The sequence below is a fragment of the Juglans regia genome, chromosome 4 (genome assembly GCF_001411555.2).
Source record: "Juglans regia cultivar Chandler chromosome 4, Walnut 2.0, whole genome shotgun sequence".
In the NCBI taxonomy this organism is placed as follows: Eukaryota; Viridiplantae; Streptophyta; class Magnoliopsida; order Fagales; family Juglandaceae; genus Juglans; species Juglans regia.
In genome coordinates this window covers 28,530,097-28,552,020 of record NC_049904.1, presented here as the reverse complement: position 1 = coordinate 28,552,020, position 21,924 = coordinate 28,530,097, and the positions used below count along the sequence as shown (strand labels likewise).

Sequence of the window (21,924 nt, the reverse complement as noted above, 5' to 3'; positions counted from 1 at the left end):
TTACTCTTTTTTTTAATCTTTACTGTCACGAGTGGACAAGTTTCTTGACACATTGGTTTAAGAGAATATAATGTGAGGTTGCAACTTGCAAATGTGTTTTCCTCTTAAATTTGATTTGGACATCTGTGTCAAGATTATGTTGTCTAATCCCGGTTCAAATATTACAATCTCTTAAGGTAGTTTATTGAAAGCTTACGTGTTTCTTATGAAAAAAAAATATTAAATCTTATTCGTATATTTCTTTTTAAAAAATTGTTAGGTCTACGCATAAATCTTGAATAATGAAATTTAAATAGATACACGTCCGTTTGAATTCAGAGACGATATGAGATAAGTTGAGATGATTTGTGAATAATAATAAAATTTATGAGTTAAAATTTGTTAATAGTAATAAATAGTAGTGAGATGAAAATTAAAAAAATTGAATAAATATTGTTAAAATATTATTTTTTAATATTATTATTATTTAAAATTTTTAAAAAATTGAATTGTTTATTATATTTTATATGTAAATTTATAAAAATTGAAATGATGAGATGAGATGGATTGAGAGTGTTTCTCAATCCAAACCTAACCAATTGTAATACATTTGTTTTTATTTATAATAAAAAGTAGATATATAATCTGATGGATCATATTAAATCATATCGTGCAAAATTACCGTTGTTTTTAAAGGTCCATACTGTATAGTTTACAAATGACATCTCTCCAATAATTACTTTGTTGAGTTTGTGCCATGGGATGACTTTTTGGCTCGAAGCTTTTTGAATCTTTGATCTCTTCCACCCAAAGTAGAAACAACAAGCATAATTATAACCATATTTTTTCGATTGATGTATAGAAATTCATGAGAGCGAGAATAAATATCATCAAATTGAAAGATCATTGAAACGTGTAAACATTCCATGAATCCAATCTCACGATATATGGTACATTATGCTTCTAAATGCACCATTTTTTTAAGTGTTACACGTGATAAATTTAGTCATTTTAAAATTATAAATAAATTTTTAATAATAGTATATTTTTTTAGTGTTTTTTTTTAATTAGGAAAAATAAAAGATATATTATTTGTATTGATATGTTAGAAATCATGATGGGAAAAGAATAGTAATTACACAAGTGTCTTAAAATTAAAGTAATATAAGATTTAGAGAAAAAATGAGTCTTAGAAGTATCATGAACTCAAAGGTTCCTATATTTTGGTGGATGAATTGAATGCTTACTATATTGATCTTAACAATTTAACTCAGTGATTAACACGTCAAATTGCATCGTCTTGTATTTTAAAATAAGGTCTTTATGTAAAAGACTTACAATAAAATAACGTCACTATTTAACTTAGCCTTTATGTAAAAATAGGAGTGCTACCCGTACTGTAGGATGCGGGGTAGCCCCTTCTTGCCCCTGCCTCGCATGGGCCGCAGGGTAGGGCTTTCACCCCCGCCTCGCATGTCGGGGGCAGGGCGGAAATTCATATTTGTAAATATGATTATAATTTAAAAATTATGTAGTTTTTAAATTTACTAGTACATATATTGTGTAAGTTGTAGTATAATACAAAAGTTTCACATTGCTTAAGTGTGAGACTTGTATTATGAAGATATATAAAAAGGTCACTCTAGTACACAATTTATATAAAGTATTAAGTAAAAATTATACTTAATACATATTACTAGATTTATATATAGTAAAAATAATAAACATTAATAAATATTTATATATTTATATTAAAAAAAAGAGGTGCAAGGCGGGGTTGGGCCCTAGTCCTCGCTAGGGGGCCAGATGCAAGGCGGGGCAGCGGGGTGCTGGCTCCGCCCACATCTATGTAAAAGGCTTACAATAAAATAAGGTCGTCACTATTTAAAGATCATTAGAAGATAAAGCTGATGATAAAAGTTTAAGATGAGAATAACTCTTCTCATCAGTTACTATTCACTATTTGATACTCCACATCTTATGAAAAACACCTCATACTCTATAAAAAAACTATTAAGTGTGAAGTATGGAGATAAATAGTAACTGATATATAACAAAATCCTGAAAGAGAATATTTGGGATAACAATTAGAAAGAGATTCTGTGTGAGAGAGAGAGTTTATTGTGACAAGGTTTATGTGAGGACTATGTTTGATCTATTTTGTCAAATTAGTGTGTAGAGAATAAAATGTATTATAATAATAAATTTTAGAAAAATTTTACTTATTATCATCTACACCACACATCAACATGTTATTTATCATTTTATCATTTTATTTAAAAAAATTCTATTCATTATCTTTACACCACACACAATACATCATTTTTTTCTCTTCCCAAATGTATGGAGTATAGATGATAAGTAGAAGAACTCAATTAATTTATGAGGAATAAAAAAATAAAAATAAGTGTAGTGTGTGGGATGATGAGTAACAAAATTATTTATTTAAGAAAAATTCTATTCATAAGCCTCACACATGACCATTGTTATTATATTTTTAATTGTTTTATCTTATCAAATGTGTGGTATATAGAATATAAGTAGAATAATTTAATTATTTTACGAAGAATAAAACCACAAATTTTTAAAAAATTAACAAAATTAAAAAAATAAAAGAAATTGTGGAGTATGAGGCTTATAAATAGCAAAGTTTTTTATTTAAATGCTACTTATCATCTTCACACCACACATTAACATGTGATTTATTATTTTTATTTTTCTGTTTAAACACATATATTTATACATCAATACATGCGTGTTTAAAATAGAAGAATAAAAATGACAAACTACATGTTAGTGTGTGGTGTAAAAGATGATAAATATATTTTTTTGTGTGTAAATTTATGTATTTAAATAAAATGATAAAAATAACCAATCACATATTGATATATAATGTGAGATGTCTTGTAAATCAAATATTATTATTTAAATAATATGAATATATACTCGACTTAAAAATAGAATAAGCCTTAGCACACCGAGAGAGGGGGGGGGGGGGGGGAAGGAGGAGGGAGGACCTCTCTTAACTTCACTATTGAGATAAGAAAAATTCTATACATAAGTCTTATATTTTTGTATATTATTTAAAAAATATATAAATTTATTTTTTTATTTTTATGTTTAATAAAATATAAAATATGAAACATGAGGATAAATGAATAAAATTATATATTTTTTAAATAATATATAAAGTATCAACTTATATGTTGCACAACTCTTGAGATAATGAAGGAGACAAGTAAAAGTCGTAATGATATTTTATGGGATATGGAGGCACTTGTCCAGCTCTCGTCTTTGTGCCCCACTTCTAAATTCATCCCACCATTGTCTCCGAGCCTCTCTTTCATAACCTCAAAATGGAAATTGGAAAAGAGCATACAGCAAGCATGGGATCCCATATCTATTATCTTTGAAATAATTGGGTGTGAATTGAAATGCTCAAGAGCAGAAGGGTACAACCCTCTCTTTTCCCATATCCCACCCCCAATCGGGAGAGTTGAATTATCCGAGGTGAAGGGTGTGATAGTTTTGGGGAGCAAACGTGAAGGGGGCCCTATATCCGCACCAAACAAAATATCAATGGGATTCAAGAAATTCTCCTTTATATACTACATGGCTCATGACCCATTTCTCCTCCGTTAAAACCCTCCACCCAGAATTGTTGTGATGCACATGAACGGCCGAAAAGGCAAAAAGAAAAGGAAAAGATTAAAGGCAACAACAAAGAAGAAAGTAAAGAAAGCGTGAATTTATATACATTTACTAGAGCGGTTGATGTTTTTTTGTTCTCCGACAATTTGTTTTTTTCTATGATTCGAAAGTAACAGATACTTTGGATTTACTTATTTTTTGATTATTTCTCTCTCTAAATAGAGCAGCTCTCTCTCACTAGAATTTGTGGCTCTCTCCTTCATGGCTCTGCCTCTCTCTCTATCACTCCCAAGGCATACCATACTAATCCCTATGCGGTGGGTAAATTACTTCCGTTGATGAAGGGTTTCTGTGCTGCCATCTTGATCTGGTAGATGATGTGTGCGGTGCTAAATCTTTACTAGGGCATGAAAGTCGTCAAGAGCCTTAGCTCCGATTCCTCCTCCATCAAAGCCCCACCATTGTTGACCGGTGAGTTCTGTCCGGATCAGCCTTCAAGTTCATATTTTTTCAAATATTTTATCTGGGTTTTTTTGGATATCTGTGGTTTTCTCTGTTTACTCTCTCTCTCTCTCTCTCTCATCTTTGTGGTTACCTCACTTGTCCCCTTTTCTTCATTTTATATTTTCGAATGAAAAGGCGATGATTTTCGTATCTTGGTCAGCATTAAATCTTCATTCTTCTTATGAGTTCTCTTCTCACGTTCCTTTCTACAAATTTTCTTTACTCTCTAGCTTTGAAGATGGTGGAGGTGGTAATTATTATTATATATTTATATATGTATATATATTTGGTTTTTTTGGATTTGTGATCAAATATTGTTGGCCTCCTACTTCCATTAAATGCGTGGAAGATTCGTATTTTTAGTGAGTTTCACAGCTTGTTTTAGTACTCAAAGAAGACCATAAATCTTCTTTGTGCCGGAAGAGCCTGTAGGTTCTCTCACGTGCTCTTGATTTGGGCTTCAGTAACTGATTATATTCTAAATTGGGATTTTGTTTTGATGTCTCTATCTGCTTTGCAAAAAAAAAAAAAAAAAGGGGTTTATAGATTAAATGGATTTTTTTTATTTTATATTGTAGTCTTCCATTTGTTTTATGGTTGGTAATTTAGTGTATGGTAATCTTGGTTCTTGCTGCCTGTATCATCTATTTGCTGTCTATATCATCTGTAAAATAGTTCTTGCTCAAAAGTATTGTTTGACGGACTTGATGCCTAGATTTTTTGATAAGTAAATTGTAATGTTGATGGACAATATTGATTAATGAATGATCTAAACTTGATGCCTAGATTTGAAATTGAACCTTGTAATTTCATGGAGTTCCATGACTATAAATTTGGATTTCTTAGAGGCTTTGAATATAATGTAGGAGAGCTCAAAGATGGACAGGAACCAACTAGATTTAAGATTTCATCACTCGGGGTCGACACAATCAGATGAATCAGCTCTAGACTTGGAAAGAAACTGCTGCTATTATTCTAATCTGCCTTCGTCATGTCCATCACCCCTGCAACCTTTTGCATCAGGTGCTCAGCACTCTGAAAGCAATGCTGCCTACTTCTCATGGCCTACTTCAAGTCGATTAAATGACGCGGCAGAAGATAGGGCAAATTACTTTGGAAACCTTCAAAAGGGGGTGCTGCCTGAAACCCTGGGGCAGTTGCCAACAGGGCTGCAAGCTACCTCATTGCTTGAGCTGATGACCATTAGGGCGTTTCATAGCAAGATCTTGCGCCGGGTTAGTCTTGGCACGGCAATTGGTTTTCGAATTCGCAAGGGTGTGCTGACAGATATTCCTGCAATTCTTGTATTTGTTGCACGCAAGGTTCATAGGCAATGTCTCAACCATGTCCAGTGTTTACCTGCTGCCCTTGAGGTGGGGGAATTTGATACTTCTGGCTTTGCTTTGGGTGTTCAAATGATTTCTTTATATGTCTGTTGCCTTCTCATGAAGAAAGAAAAAAAAAAAATCTCTTTATCAATAAAAGGAGAATGTTCAAGTACACCAGAAGTATATGAGAACATCTCATAAAGATTTCAATGGAATTTCAAGGATTTATAAAATCTTAATATAAAAGTAAATGAACACTGTCTAAAGCAGTCATCCGGTTATACAAAGATCTGAAGAATAAAGATTTAACTGAAACTAGATTATGCCCAACCCTTCGAAGGTCCAATTGTCCCTTTGTCTCTGATTGTCCACATAAGACATGCTTCAATTGCATTTCAAACTGTTATCCGATCTTGATGTTTTGAAATTTAAATCTTAAATTAAAAATTAATGCTTCTTTGTATATTGCTTTTATAAATTAATGTAAATCCCTTCTCCTGAAGTGATGTAGGATATACTTTTCTACTCTGATTTGATAGAAAACAAAGAAAATGCTTCCTCTTCCAAACTCTTTCACAATTATACCCCAACTCGTTAACCACTGAATTTAAGAAAGTTCATATGGTAACTAACCACTAGAAACTTATACAATACAAATCCATTATGGTTATTCCTCTCCTACAAATTTTGTTCACTTTCAACATTCTTCCCCTTGGAGCCCTCCAACATACACCCACATATACCCTTCCAAGAAGATCCAGCAGTGCTGAGTCCTTCCAAATATATGCTCATAATCTTTGTTCATATGTTTGTTGATAATGTTTATAATCTTTTCAACCATAGGTTAATTTGATTGGTTGTCACATCAATTCTATTCTGGTCCAAATAACCTACAAAAACGAAGTCTATTCTGCTCCAAATAACAAGATTTTGGAAACTAAAGGCTTGGTTGGAAGCCAGAAAATAGCTAGTGGGTTGGGAAAAGAAATATTATCTGTTACAAATTTCTAGCTTTCTACGGATGAAACTGGATTTTTAAGTACCTAAATTTTGCTGAGATTTCAAGCTGTTGATGGCATGGACTGAGCTCTTATTTTTTGCTTTGGAAGTTGAAGGGCCTTTTCAATATTTGTGGCAGGGGCCAGGAGGTGTGTGGTGTGACGTGGATGTTGTGGAATTCTCTTATTTTGGCGCACCTGCTCCAACTCCTAAAGAACAGTTATATACAGAACTTGTAGATGGTTTGAGAGGAAGCGATCCATGTATTGGTTCTGGCTCCCAGGTAGTTAGCTTCTCTTCAAGAGAACTCCTGCTTTATTTGCTTGTTAAATTATGTGGAAAACAAATGCAAATTAGTGGCCAGTAGAGTACTACTCAGGTTGGTTAATCCAAACTAATCATGATGCTGGATTGGAGTTGTTAGACAGTTCTTCAGTGATTTTTTTTTATAAGTAAGAAACTTTATTGGTCCACATAATTAGGCATAGCTCAAGTATACAGGAACTATACAAGAGAAAACACCTAATTAAAAACTAAGAGCTGGAAAAAGCATTAAAACTAATACAATAGCCGATGCCCAAAGTAACAAAGTATGGAAGAAAAAATCTCTAATCCCTCCCAACGAACGTTCTCTATTCTCGAAACAGCATCCATTCCTCTCATTCCATGTACACCACATAAGACATAATGGCACCATCTTCCAAACAGCCGCAATTCCTGTCCAACAAGCCAATAGATCCACCGCCCACCTAGCCCAGGTAATACCATAAAACCTTTACCACATCACAATAAGGAGGTGGTCCACCGAGTCACCATTCCTTTTGCACATAAAGCACCAATCCATAATTAATATACCACGCTTTCTCAGTTTATCAATAGTCAAAATCTTCCCATGAGAGGCCAACCAAACAAAAAAAGCAACCTTGACAGGCACTTTACTTCTCCAAATGCACTGAAAATCATTAGATGATTGGGTCGACATAACCTTGTACAATAATCTGACCGAGAAGTTCTTATTCCCAGGATGAATCCAAAGCAACCTATCCTCCCTGCCACACTCCATATTTAGTGATCTCTCAGTCCGTGTTAAAGCAAGATTTAAGATTGAACTTTTCTTTTCTTTTTTTGCTAGGAAGAATCAAGATTGAACTAAATGAAAAGCTACAATATTTGGGACATGAGTATGTGTTGAACAAAAAACCAATAATGAGAGTGTCTCTCTCTCTCTCATTCTTTGTTGAAATCTTGTTGGAGTGGAAGCAATAAAATCCATATATATAATGTTATTGAATCCAGTTATTAATAATAGTATACATATTTACAATCAGTATATGTCGGAAAAATTGTAACTATATAGCTGCCTTGAAAGTTCTTTTCTGAACTTAATATTACCACGTGGGATTGGGTTGTTAAATTCAGTTTTCAATAAAAAAAAATGAACTCCTGGAATTTGGTGTGCAATATTCTGGTACGCGCATGCAGCCCCCCCCAACCAGTACAAAAATAAATTTTTTGAATTCAATGTTAATTTTACTACAATGTTTGATCAAATTTGGCTCTTCTTTTGATGAAACCAGTTACACTCCTTTTGCCAGATTCCTATTATCTCTTATGCATGAATCACAATTATGCTTATGAGACAATTTTGCTTAAGAGATCTGTAGCGCTCTGCTGATTTGCATCTTCCCCTTCGCCCCTGAAATTACCCAAGTGCTTTTTTGCTTGTGCAGGTTGCTAGCCAAGAGACATATGGAACCTTGGGTGCTATTGTTAAAAGCCGAACTGGAAATAGACAGGTTGGTTTCCTCACAAATCGACATGTGGCAGTTGATTTGGACTACCCAAACCAAAAAATGTTTCATCCATTGCCACCCAGCCTTGGACCTGGGGTGTATCTTGGTGCTGTAGAAAGGGCAACATCATTTATCACAGATGATCTTTGGTATGGAATCTTTGCTGGAACAAACCCAGGTAATGCAGTTCCAAGTTGCAGTTGTTATTATGAATGATATTGTAGACCAGTTTCACAATATCCAGAAAGGTGTGCTATCTTGCTGCCTAAAAAGATTGGTTGACATCATTTTTTGGAAAATGCTTCTTGAAGAAGACAGTGGAAAACTAAACAAGAAAAAAGTTAGGGGTAATTTTATTTTGCATCCCCAAACTACCATTTCTTTTAAAAATGCACCCAAACTACAAAAACCTACAATTTGGCACTCTTAACTACCAATTTTTTTTCAGTTTGCACCTTCAGTCCAACTAAATCATTAGATATAACAAAACCCTAGGTTGAATATATTATCAAAAGTACCCTTGCTGCAAAGTTAAAATTACACATTTATCATTAATTTAAAATAGGAAAATAGAACAAAATAATTATTAAAGAAGGGGATGACCCCCCACTTTGGGTGGCCAATACCAGGCCACCACAGGGGCCGCAACCATTGGCCACTCCATTTTTTAATCATTACTTTATTATTATTATTATTTATAAGTACGAAATACTTTTATTAATACAAAGGAAATAGGCGATGCCCATGTACACAGAGAGTATATAAAAGAAACACCTAAATACATTCTAAGAAGCAGAAAACGACAATAGAAAATAATGAGCAGAAGGTCTGTTAATCACTAAAGCAGAAAACCAGAGCAGTAATGTGTGCACAAAAAAGTTCCAAAGTTCGTCCAAAGCGCGCTCTTTATCATTGAAACACCGATCATTCCTTTTCATCTAGATACACCACTTAAGACACAAATGAACCACCTTCCAAACTGCATTGACTTGAGAGCAACCATGAAGTCCGTTCCAACATGCAAGCAGATCTACCACTCTCAAAGGCATCACCCAAGCCAAACCGGTTTTACAAAAAATTCCATCCCTCAATGCCCTTGCCACCTTACAATGCAAAAGTAAATGATCCACTGATTCCCCATGTTTCTTACACGTGAAACACCAGTCCATAACAATAAGGCCAAACTTCCTCAAATTGTCTGTCTTCAAAATTTTCCCAAGAGAAGCAACCCATATGAAAAAAGCTACTTTGGAAGGCACATGAGACCTCCAAATACACTTCCAAGGAAAAGGAGGACTATTCCGAAATGTCAACCGCTTATAATACGATTGAACTTAGAACTTTATTGAGTTTTATTGAACTTAAAACTCAAGAGACTAAGTTGAGTTTTATTGATAGAAATATTATTCGTAGTTTGTGGGGTTATTCTTTTGTGGGGTGGTGTTATCTAGCTTCGTTGGGCGCTTCAGGAGGTGTATTGGTGATGTGGGACAAGAGAGTGGTGGAGTTGGTAGAGGATTGCATTGGGTATTACTTAGTGGCTGTTTCTTTCAAGAATATTGAGGATGGGTGGAGGTGGGCTTTTGCGGGCGTGTTTGGGCCTAATGTGGATAGTGATAGAAGTTTTTTGTGGGATGAACTGGTGGGTCTGTATTTCTTATGGGATTTACCATGGTGTTTGTGTGGACATTTTAATATTGTTCGGTTCCCTAGTGAGAGGGCGGGGGCATCTACGTTGACAGGGGCTATGGAAGACTTCTCAGAGTTGATTTTTTATCTGAATCTCGTTGATCTCCCTTTGGTAGGGGGGGCTTATACTTGGTCTAACAGTAGAGGGTGGTCAAAGTTGGATAGATTTTTAGTCTCTTCTTCTTGGGAGACGCATTATCCAGATTTATGTCAGAAGAGGTTGCCACGCGTCTTTTTTGATCATTTTTCAATTTGCTTGATTGTGGTGACATTCATAAGGGTAGGCATTATTTCAAATTTGAGAATATGTAGCTTGAAGCTGATGGATTTGTGGAGAAGGTAAGGAATTTGTGGGCTTCTTATTCCTTTAATGGTACCCTTAGTTTTATTGTGGCAGGTAAACTTAAAGCCCTTAAGACTGATTTAAAGAAGTGGAATGATGAAGTCTTTAGACATACGAAAGTGCAGAAAAAATCTTCTTTGGGATGAGTTGCATGCATTGGAGGATGGAGAAGATAACGAGGAGTCCTTGTTAAGAAAGAATGAGGTTGTGGCCGAAATTGAGAAGGTTTTGTTGATGAAAGAAATATCTTGGGGTGTTTTAAGTATGGTTTATCCTGTAGAGGTGGTGATTGAATCTAAATGTTTTATCTTGTCAAAGGCTGGGGGTGGCATGCTGAGAGTCATCGAAAGAAACTGGAAGTCAGAACATGTGGTTCTGTTTGGTCCATCTTCAGTGCAGTGGCTTGGGAAGGTGTTAGAGGAGAGTATGGAAGGCGGAAGAAAGGAGGTCTATTCAGCAACTAGAGAAGGATACTGTAGTATTATTGCCCAGCGATGCTCTAATCGTAGAGGAAGATATATTGAGGTTGCTGAGTATAACCAGGGGGGGAGAAGAAATGTCTTGTGCATTCCAGAAGGTGAGAATGGTTGGGGGTGGAGGAAGATGCTGGAGGTGCTGCTTGAGCCGAGAAAGGTGCTTCGGGGTGGAGGTCAGCCGGATGCTGTCAAGGGGGGGATGAGACACCAAACTAGGACGTACAAGGAGGCGCTCGCTTCGACGTTGCCGAAAGTGGTGAGGAAGGGAGACGGTGATGGGAGGGGCTCTGTCAAGGGAGGTGGGCGACGTGAAGCTCTGTCGAAGCAGTATGGCGTGATGAACAACTCACATGGCAGTAGTTGTGCGGCATGTCAGGAGGTATGGGATGTACGTAGGACGTTGTAGGAGGTGCAAGGTTAGTTACGGATGCTGCAGAAGGACATGACCGAAGTACTAGAGGCTGTCGTTCTGTTTAAGGAAAGGGATGAGAAGGGGAATTTAAAAGGCAAACGGAAGGTTATGAGTGATGGGCTTCAAGTTGGTAAGGGCCGGGGCTTTTGGAGGCAGACGGGTGGGTTTCTTAAGGCCAATTTCAAGGTGTCGTCGGGCTTAAGCCAACGTGATGGGGCTGGGCCATCTAAGGCTAGGGGGAAGGCCTCGTCGAGCTCGCACCCAAGTGATGGGGCTGGGCCGGCAGGCCCATGTGATGGGTCTGGGTTCGGGGTGAACCTAAAGTCCACGGAAGGTTCACGAGATATCGTGAGCCCCAAACCCGTGAGTCCCGCCGAGTTACAGAGCCTCGATTTTGTGCCGGAAAGTGTGCCGGTGACAAGAGGATCAGGTGGAGGTGGCACAGACGGCACGACAGAGGAGATGGGGGTGCCAATGATGGGCCGCCGTCGTGCTGTGCTTAAAATGCGCTGGTGGAGTTCGGATCGCGTTTCTCTCCCCTAAAGGAAGCTCAGACGACGCCGATGTTTGGAGGGGATGAGGGCCTTGCTCCGGCAAACATTTCTGTCAAGTTGTATGAGGATTTTGAGGCGGTTGAGGAGGATGATTCGGTTGATCTTATGCACTCGGTGGAGAATGAGTTGTTTCTCCCTGAGTCGTGCGACTAGATTTTGAATTCGGTGGAGGATGATTTTTTTCTCTTTCAGGCATGTGATCAGGTGGGCTTGGAAGGGATTCCGGTGGGTGAAGAGTTCCAGAATTTTCAGATTGATAGGAGGGGCATTCCTATTCCATTAAACTACTGCTATCCAACCCAAGCCTCAGACTGGGTCATTAATAAGGTGAAAGAGATACAACATTACGTGGGGATTAATTGCGAAGGGTATGAAGAGCAGTTCATAGCATTGTTAGCTGCTATGGAAGCTGGACATCAACAAAAAAGGAAAGGGGATTCAAAGAAGAATCGGGAACTGAAAAAATTGGCATGGTCGATGAATTCAGTAGGAATAAGGTAAAAGGGAAGGGGCTGGCTGTTCCCAAATGAAGCCTAAGATTGTGTCTTGGAATGTGCGTGGGCTTAACGAGGTAGATAATCGCCACCGGGTTCGGCACTTGCTTCGTGAGTGGAAAGCAGACATTGTGTGTTTACAGGAGACGAAGCTAAAAATGATTGATAGAAAGATGGTGCGAAGTTTATGGAGTGGGGCTCATGTGGATTGGGTTTACTTGGCCTCTATAGGGGCATCGGGAGGAATTGTGGTAATGTGGGATAGGAGGGTGGTGAAAAAAGTGGAGGAATATATAGGGAGATATACGATAGTGTGCTCCTTTAAAAGTGTGTTTGATAATTTCTTATGGGCTTTTGCAGGTGTCTATGGTCCAAATCTAGATGCTGACAGAGGATTTTTGTGGGATGAAGTAGCAGGGGTATATAGTTGGTGGGATCTTCTGTGTGTATTGGGGGTGATTTCAATGTTGTGAGATTTCCAAGTGAAAGCTTCAGAAGAAGAAGAGTGAGGCCTGCAAGTGTGGAGTTCTCAGAGTGTATATTTGACTTGAATTTGATAGACCTTCCTCTCGCAGGGGGCCATGCCACATGGTCAAATAACCGGACTTGGTCTCGCTTGGATCGCTTTCTAATTTCCCCTGAGTGGGAAAGCCATTTTCCTGAGGTATGTCAAAAGCGGTTGGTACGTTTAAATTCTGATCATTGGCCTATTTTACTAGATTGCGGAGGCATTTATAGTGGGAGACGATACTTTAAGTTCGAGAATATGTGGCTGAAATTAGAAGGTTTTGTGGAGAGGGCTAAACATTGGTGGATTTCTTATCAGTTCAATGGAACGCTTAGTTTCATTTTTGCGAACAAGCTGAAGGCATTAAAAATAGACTTAAAGGAGTGGAATAAACAGTCGTTTGGAGACATAAGGGAGAACAAGAATATCAAGTGGTTGGAGATTCAGGAGTTAGATAGACTTCAAGAGGTGAGGCCACTTTCTGAGGAGGAACAATTACAAAGAACTGTGTTGGTCGTAAATCTTGAGAGAATTATTTTACAAGAAGAAATGTCTTGGCGTCAAAAGTCAAGAGCATTATGGTTAAGGGAAGGGGATCGGAGTACGAAGTTTTTCCATAGCATTGCAAACTCGCATAGAAGAAACAATAATATAGAGGTTTTGAAAATTGAGGGGATGGAGTGTAGGGATGAGGAAGTTATCAAATATCATGTTACTGATGTCTTTGAGAAGCTCCTTACCGAGCAAGTGGAATGGAGGCCTACTCTTGATGGGTTGGTTTTTGACACCATTGAGATGGGGGGATGTAGTTAGGATGGAGAGGGCTTTTGAGGAGGACGAGGTATATGATGTAGTAAGGAAGATGGTAAAAGATAAGGCCCTCGGACCCGATGGTTTCTCTATGGGGTTTTTCCAAGATTGTTGGGAGGTGATAAAAGATGATCTTATGAAGGTGTTTCAGGAGTTGTACTCGGTTGGGAAATTTGAGAAAAGCCTTAACACCACTCTCCTTGCTTTAATACCTAAAAAGATGGGGGCAAGTGAGATTGCAGATTATCGGCCTATTAGTCTAGTGAATGGAGTCTACAAGATTATTTCTAAAGTACTAGCTAATCGGTTGAGTGTGGTGTTGGGGAAGATTGTTACCAAGCCTCAAAATGCTTTTGTAAAGGGTAGACAGATTCTTGATGCGATTCTTATTGCTAATGAATGTTTAGACAGTAAATTGAAGGATCGGAGTTCAGGGATTCTGTGTAAGTTAGATATGGAGAAGGCGTATGATCATGTTAATTGGGATTTTCTTCTATATCTACTGGATAGGTGTGGTTTTGGGCAGAGGTGGAGGTCATGGATTAGCTGGTGTATTTTCACGACAAGATTCTCTGTATTGATCAATGGCAGCCCAGAAGGTTTTTTTGCGAGTTCTCGTGGCTTGAGACAAGAGGATCCGCTATCTCCCCTACTTTTTGTCCTTGTGATGGAGGCACTAAGCAGGATGATCTCGGCTTTGGTAGATAATGGTTTTGTAAGTGGTTTTCAGGTTGGATCCTCGAGTAGGGGTATTACTACTATTTCTCATTTGTTGTTTGCAGATGATACGCTTATTATGTGTGAGGCCAATCCTGATCAGTTGCGGGCTGTGAAGGCGTTGCTTCTTTGTTTCGAAGCTGTATCTGGCTTAAAAGTGAACTATGATAAATCCGAGGTGGTGCCGATTGGGGAAGTTCAGAATGTTCAAGAGTTGGCAGGGATATTGGGTTGTAAGATAGCGTCTCTTCCTATGATGTACCTGGGACTACCGTTGGGTATAAACTCGAGGACTTGCTCGATATGGGATACGGTGATTGAAAAAATAGAAATGAGATTGGCAGGTTGGAAGAGAATGTACTTGTCAAAAGGGGGCCGGATCACGTTGATTAAGAGTACACTTTCTAACCTACCCACATATTTCTTATCCTTATTCTCTATACCGGCAAGTGTGGCTGGTAGAATTGAGAAGTTACAAAGAGATTTTCTGTGGGGTGGTTTAGGAGAGGAATTTAAATTTCATTTAGTCAAGTGGGAAAAGGTCTGCCGTCCTATTTCCAGTGGCGGATTGGGTATCAGAAACTTGAGATTGTTCAATCGGGCGTTGCTTGGGAAATGGTTGTGGCGTTATACTAAAGAACCGGATGCCTTATGGAAAGTAGTGATTGAGAAGAAGTATGGTGGATTAGGGGAGGGTTGGTGTACTAGAGAAGTTAGAGGCACCTATGGAGTGGGGCTATGGAAACATATAAGAAGAGGGTGGGAGGCATTTCATCATCATACTCGGCTTCAGCTGGGTACAGGGTCCAGGATCAGATTTTGGAAGGATGTTTGGTGTGGTAACAACGCCCTTCAAGATTTGTTTCCTCTACTTTTCCTAATTGCAAGTGATAAAGATGCTACAGTAGCAGAGCTTATGGGAAGAGTGGATGGGAGTACACACTGGAATATCAACTTAATCCAGGCGGCACAAGACTGGGAGGTGGAGAGTTTTGTAGACTTGTATAGTCTGTTGTATTCTTGTCGTCCGAATATCCAGCAGGAAGATGGGTTGTGGTGGACTCCTGTGGGGAGAGGGGTATTCACAGTTAGATCCTTTTATAAGGTTCTCACACAAGAACCTGAGACACAGTTTCCTTGGAGAAGGCTTTGGAAGAACAAGACTCCACCCAAAGCTTCCTTTTTTGTATGGACAACATCCTTAGGTAAGATTCTCACTACAGATAATCTGAGAAAGAGGAGGATAAGCATTATAGATTGGTGTTGCATGTGTAAAAGTGAGGGTGAGTCGGTGAATCATCTACTTTTACATTGTGAGGCTGCTAGGTCTCTCTGGTATGAGGTGCTTAATAGAATGGATCTAGCGTGGTTGATGCCAGAATCTGTGGCGGAAATGTTGGCAAGCTGGATCCCTATTAGAGGTGTGCAACAGATCAAAGTGGTTTGGAAAATGATTCCGAATTGTATCATGTGGTGCTTGTAGAAGGAACGCAATGAGCGGACATTTGAAGACAAAGAGAGATCTTTGGCGGAGCTTAAAGTTTTCTTTTTTAGGACTCTTTGTACTTGGGCTATTGCTGTAGACTTCAATGGCATGAACTTTCATGATTTCTTAGTTTCTAATGCGCCTACGTAGATAGGGCATAAAGACATTTGTAACTGGCACTTTGTTGCCTTTATTGAAATAATAATTCTTGTTTACCTATCAAAAAAAGAAATATCTTGGAGGCAAAATCAAGGGTGCTTTGGTAAGAGAGGGACAAATGCACTAAGTTTTTTCACAAGATGGCTAATTCTCATAGATAATGCTATTGCGGTTCTTCATTCTGGCTCTAATGTGTTTCAATCTCCCGATGAGATCCAAGATCATATAGTGAAGTATTATGAAGATCTCCTTTCTAAGACAGTAGAATGGTGTCCTAAACTTGATGGTTTGAAATTTTGACCAGCTAAATTCTGGTGCAACAAGTTGGTTGGAGAGGCCGTTTGAAGAAGCGGAGGTGCATCAGGTGGTGAGAGGTATGTGCAAAGATAAAGCCCCGAGTCCGGATGGCTTTTCTATGGCTTTTTTTCAAAAGTGTTGGGATATAGTGAAGGAAGAAGTGATGCAGGTTTTCTATGATTTTCATTCTTGTCATAGGTTTGAGAAGTCCCTAAATGCTACTTTTATTGCCCTCGTTTCGAAGATAGCTGGTGCCTATGAGTTGAAAGATTTATGTCCTATTAGTTTGGTAGGCGGGATTTATAAAATTATTTCGAAGGTGTTAGCTAACCGTATGAGTATGGTGATGGATAAAATCATTTCTAAACCTCAAAATGCTTTCATTCGGGCTTGGCAAATACTGGATTCAGTTCTGATTGCGAATGAGTGTTTGGACAACCGAATGAGAGAAGGCATTTCGGGGGTTCTTTGCAAGCTGGATATGGAAAAGCCATACGATCACGTGTGTTGAGATTTTCTTTTTTATATACTTAGAAGATGTGGCATTGGGGATAGGTGGTGTGGATGGGTTAAACATTATGTTTCGACCGCTCGGTTTTTTGTTTTAGTTAATGGTAACTCATGTGGATTTTTTCAGACCTCGAGGGGTTTGAGACAAGGGGATCTGTTATCCCCTTTTCTTTTTGTTATTGTTATGGAGGCATTGAGTCGCATGGTGAAGGCTGCAGTAGGGGGGTTTCTTGCTGATTTTTTGGTGGGAAACAATAGTAATGGTGTTATTTCAATTTCTCACTTATTATTTGTGGATGATACTCTTATTTTTTGTGATGCTGAAAGTGGTCAGATTCAAACTTTAAGGGCTGTTTTATTGTGTTTTGAAGCTATCTCAGGCCTCGAGGTGAACTTGGGAAAGTCGGAATTGGTATCGGTGGGGGGACATGAGGAATATTAACTTCCTTGCCGATTTGTTGGGCTGCAAAGTTGCTTCTCTTCCTATGAAATATCTTGGGGCGTCCTTCAGAGCAAAAAATATTTGGGACGGTGTTGTAGAGAAGGTTGAGAAAAGATTATTGGGTTGAAAGCGGCTATATCTATCAAAAAGGGGAAGATTAACCTTTATCAAAAGTATCATTTCCAATCTTCCTACATGTCATGTTTCTTTATTTCCATTACTGGTGGGTGTGGTAAATTGGATTGAAAAATTGTTTAGAGAATTTTTGTGGGGTGGTATGGGAGAGGAGAATAAATTTCATCTTGTGAGTTGGCAAATGGTGAGCTGGCCGATTGTGAATGATGGTTTGGGGGTGCGAAATTTGAGTATTTTTAATAAGGCATTATTAGGAAAGTGGTTGTGGAGAGAGGTTATTGTTCGGAAGTATGGAAGTGAGTTGGGGAGATGGTGTTCTAAGGAGGGTAGGGGGTCTTATGATGTATGCCTATGGAAATTTTTTAGAAAGGAGTGGAACATTTTTGAAAAACATCTTAAGTTTGTGGTAGGAGATGGTGCAAGAATCCGTTTTTGGTTTGATGAATGGTGTGGTGAGAGACCTCTTAATACTGTTTTTTTGGTTGTCTTCAGCTTGGTTGGAAACCAGCAAGCTGCTGTTTCAGAGGTGTTGTGTCGTGCTAATGGGACTGTGCTTTGAAATGTTATTTTCACTAGAAATGCTCAGGATTGGGAACTTGATGAGATTGCAGGTTTTTTCAGCTTTTTGTATTCAGTGAAGATAGGAGGAAATGGGAGAGATCGCATGCTGTGGAAACATATGGGGAGTAATAAGTTTTCAGTTAAATCTTTTTACAAGGTTGTGACAGTCCAACAACATATCTCTTTTCTGTGGAAGAGCATTTGGAGGTTTTTTGTGCCGTCTAAAGTTGCATTTTTTACATGGACAGCTGCATTTGGAAAGATTTTGACAGTTGATAATCTAAAGAAACATGGTATGATTGTTATGGAGTGGTGCTTCATATGTAAGAAGAATGGAGAATCGATTGATCATTTACTTTTACATTGTGAAGTGACTATGGAGTTATGGGTTGGCATTCTTAGTAGGGCTAGGCTGAGTTGGGTTATGGTGGATCTACTAGCATGCTAAAACAGGTATCACAATAGCTCTCAACTGGTAGCGGCGTTGGGGATGATACCTTTGTACTTAATGTGATGTTTATGGACGGAAAGGAATGATAGGTGCTTTAACCAGAAGGAGCGAGCAGTGGGGGAAATCTGGAATTTCTTTGTCTTCTCTTTTTCAGTGGTTTTCTGCTATTGTACTAAAGGGAGGGAATGCTCACGAGTTTTTGTTTTCTTTTCAGCTTTCTAGAATGTAATTAGGTGTCTCATTTTGTATACTTTCTGTGTACATGGGTTTCGTCTAGTTTTATTTGATTCAATAAAGGTTCTTACTTATCAATTTTTTTTATTTTTTAAAAAAAAAACTTACAACTTTTTGCTCCCCTTGGACCTCCACAACATCCTATCCCCATCATTACCACCAAGCCTCAAAGAGTATAAAAAACTGAAAAAAGCTGAAACTTCATCAATTTCCCAATCCTGTACTGCTCTAGTAAAACAAACATTTCTTATTTTATCATTTCTTTATTTATTTTTATTCCACTATTATATTTGTTTTTTTTATTAAATTACAGGGAGGGTATTTTAGACAATCATTCAGAATCTTAGGGTTCTGTAATATCGGATTTATGGGATAGGGAATGCAAATTGAAAGAAATTGGTAGTTTGGGCCAAAATGTTGGTTTCGGTGCAATTGGAAAAACTTCATGTTAGTTTGGGGGTGCAAAAGGAAATTTCCCCAAAAAATATTATAATCAGATCAAGAAACTGTGATTATCAATTGGTTTAAACCGACATTTTTTTACTTCCAGCACGCATCCTGTCTTTCAATATTTATAATATAATCCTAGGCTCACTATAATATCAGTTAATTAGTATATCATGGGGCCATTCTTTGGATCAGAACAGAGTCATCACAAATTTCTGTCCCAACCTTAAATTTTTGTTACACAAATCTCTCTCTCTCTCTCTCTCTCTCTCTCTCTCCCTTTACTGAAACAACAATTAAAGTTCTATTATTTTTCAACCCAGAAGCATTCACATGCTCTCTACATCAGCCCCAACCAAACTTGGTTTTGTGCCTGTTTACATTTGTAACCAATGTGCAGCCTTGTAACCTTAATAAGTTGAATATTGCTGATTTCTCAGATAAATGGTAGATGTTTAATGATAATGCTTTCAAAGTCTTGTAAGTGTGTAGAGTCGTTGATGCAGGAAATATTTTTGAGTTGAATTTAATGAAGAAGAATAGGTTAACTTTATCGAATAATACTCTTTCTCTTGTATCTTTTTGCTTTGTGCTGATTTAACCTATCAAGCTTAGTTAAAATTTTAGAAGTATCCTTGATTAGTGGTAGTCTTCCCTAGATTTCTGCCCCTTTTGTATTTGAATATCTTACCAAACCAAGATTATTTGTAATTTCATGCATGTGATAATGATTTTCTCATTTCGTTCTAACCCCCACACATGCCAATTATAATTGATGATCATGCAGAAACATTCGTACGAGCTGATGGGGCCTTCATACCTTTTGCAGAAGATTTTAATATGAACAATGTGACTACATCTGTAAAAGGTGTGGGTGAGATAGGTGACATCAACATCATAGATTTGCAGTCGCCTATTAACAGTCTCATTGGACGGCAAGTAGTCAAAGTTGGAAGAAGTTCTGGGTTGACTACTGGGACCATAATGGCTTATGCCCTGGAATACAATGACGAAAAAGGGATATGTTTCTTTACTGATTTTCTTGTTGTTGGAGAGAACCAGCAGACATTTGACCTTGAAGGTGATAGTGGAAGCCTTATTCTCTTAACAGGCCAGAATGGGGAGAAGCCGCGACCTGTTGGGATCATTTGGGGTGGGACGGCTAATCGGGGTCGGTTGAAACTAAAAGTTGGACAATCCCCAGAAAATTGGACTAGTGGAGTTGATCTCGGGCGCCTTCTTGACCTCCTTGAACTTGATCTCATCATAACCAGTGAAGGCCTTCAAGGTTTGTGCTTCTGGACCATTCTACATATTTATTTTCCTTAGTTACCTGGCTTCCTTCTGCACAGAATTTTTGAAGAGCATGTCTCTTTCCTTATCTAGGACTAGACATCAAGCTCCGAAAAAAAGGGCCAAGCAATTGGTTTAATATTTCTTTTATTAGTAGAAACACTCATTCATAGGAAAATACAAGCATGGATGACATGTTCTCAGATACTGCTAAATAGGCTCATTTTAGGTTTAATGATGAGGATTGTGAGATAAGAAAGTGTAGCATGATTGGTTAGTTTTTATAAGCTGAGAGAGATATGTTGATCCCTGACGTGTGATTCTTTCTTTGTTGTTTTATGGGAATATAGCTGCGTTGCAAGAGCAGAGGAATGCTTCAGCAGCAGGGATTGGTTCTACAGTTGTGGAGTCATCTCCTGCTTACCGCATGCTATCAAAAGATAAACATGAAGAGAACTTTGAGCCACTTGGTTTCCATCACATTCCAGTTCAAGGCGAGTACTATCCGGAAAGGAATGCACCATCCATACACATACACACCGAGTTTCACATAGAAAACGAAATTGAAACAGTTCCAAATGTAGAACACCAGTTCATTCCAAGTTTTTCTGCAAGATCTCCAGTTCAAATCAACCAAGAGAATCATCTAGAATGTAAAAATCTCTCAGCATTGAGGAATGGCAGTGATGAAGAGATTTGTGTTTCATTGCAGTTAGGTGATCAGCCTGAATCAAAGAGAAGGAAGCATTCCAATTGTTCCTTCAACATCGAAGAACCATAATGAAGTGGGGACAAAGAAAATTGGCTCATTTCTCTTAAGGGAACTTCATGTCTTATGAGGAATGAATGAGTTCGCACACTATTGTTCCTCCATTCTGGTATTTGAATCGTGGGGCTTTGAAATATTCCAAATTGCAATCATCTCCAGTGTCAAAACCTCAACGAAAATATGAGGGTTCATCAACTTTGGGGTCAATTGCCATTCATCTGAGCTTGTTTTGGTCAAGTTACACTATATAGGTTACATATGCGAGTCATACGATATTTCAAAGATAAACGTGTAGATGGTACTTTTGTTAGTTGGTCTTTGATCTGTGTATCATTTGACGTCATTGTACCATGAGCACTCCTTGAGGTGGGAGTATGAACAGCTATTGATAGTCGAGCATCGAAAATGTTATTTTTGGGTAGCCGCTTGGTTTATTGAGTACTACATTGATCATGTGTCCCCCACTTTTTTTATTCCACGTCTATTGTAAAACAGCATGTATATGTCTTTACTGTCAATAAAGTAGACTTGCATTTCCTCGTCAAAGGTTGTCAGTTTTTTTAGTGTACAAGCGGTTTGATGGACCAAATCGCATACTGAACATGATTTTTTTCATTGAAAAAAAATACAAAAGAAGAAAAATTTTGATAAAAGAAAAGGTTTTCATGAAAATCATTTTTATCTTCAATTCGTACTATTTTATTAAATAGATATCTTACATGTTAGCATTAATATGTAATTTGGTGTGCGAATTACTCACTTGCAAGAAGAATTTTTTCAATTTTTAATTATTATTTTTTTTTTTTGTAACAAATCTGTTGCGTATTCTTTGTTATTGTGTCGTACATAATAGATCATGTTATTGTATTCTAGTGTAGATATA

General features: G+C 37.8%; 1 protein-coding gene across 4 annotated transcripts; it reads left to right on the top strand.

Moving 5' to 3' along the window:
- Nucleotides 1-3,335: 3,335 nt before the first annotated feature.
- LOC109006450 (protein NARROW LEAF 1-like) lies at nt 3,336-21,587 on the top strand. 4 transcript variants are annotated; one of them, XM_035689060.1, is made up of 7 exons: nt 3,342-3,711; nt 3,853-4,101; nt 5,001-5,507; nt 6,601-6,744; nt 8,192-8,432; nt 19,767-20,267; nt 20,623-21,587. In XM_035689060.1, exons 3-7 carry the CDS (start codon nt 5,013-5,015, stop codon nt 21,051-21,053), a joined length of 1,812 nt encoding a protein of 603 aa, XP_035544953.1. In that variant the 5' UTR covers nt 3,342-3,711; nt 3,853-4,101; nt 5,001-5,012; the 3' UTR covers nt 21,054-21,587. The 4 variants fall into 4 exon arrangements, with proteins under 4 accessions (XP_018841278.1, XP_018841277.1, XP_035544953.1 ...); XM_018985732.2 differs by having other exon boundaries at nt 3,338-4,101; nt 19,809-20,267; XM_018985731.2 differs by having other exon boundaries at nt 3,342-4,101.
- Nucleotides 21,588-21,924: the final 337 nt, after the last annotated feature.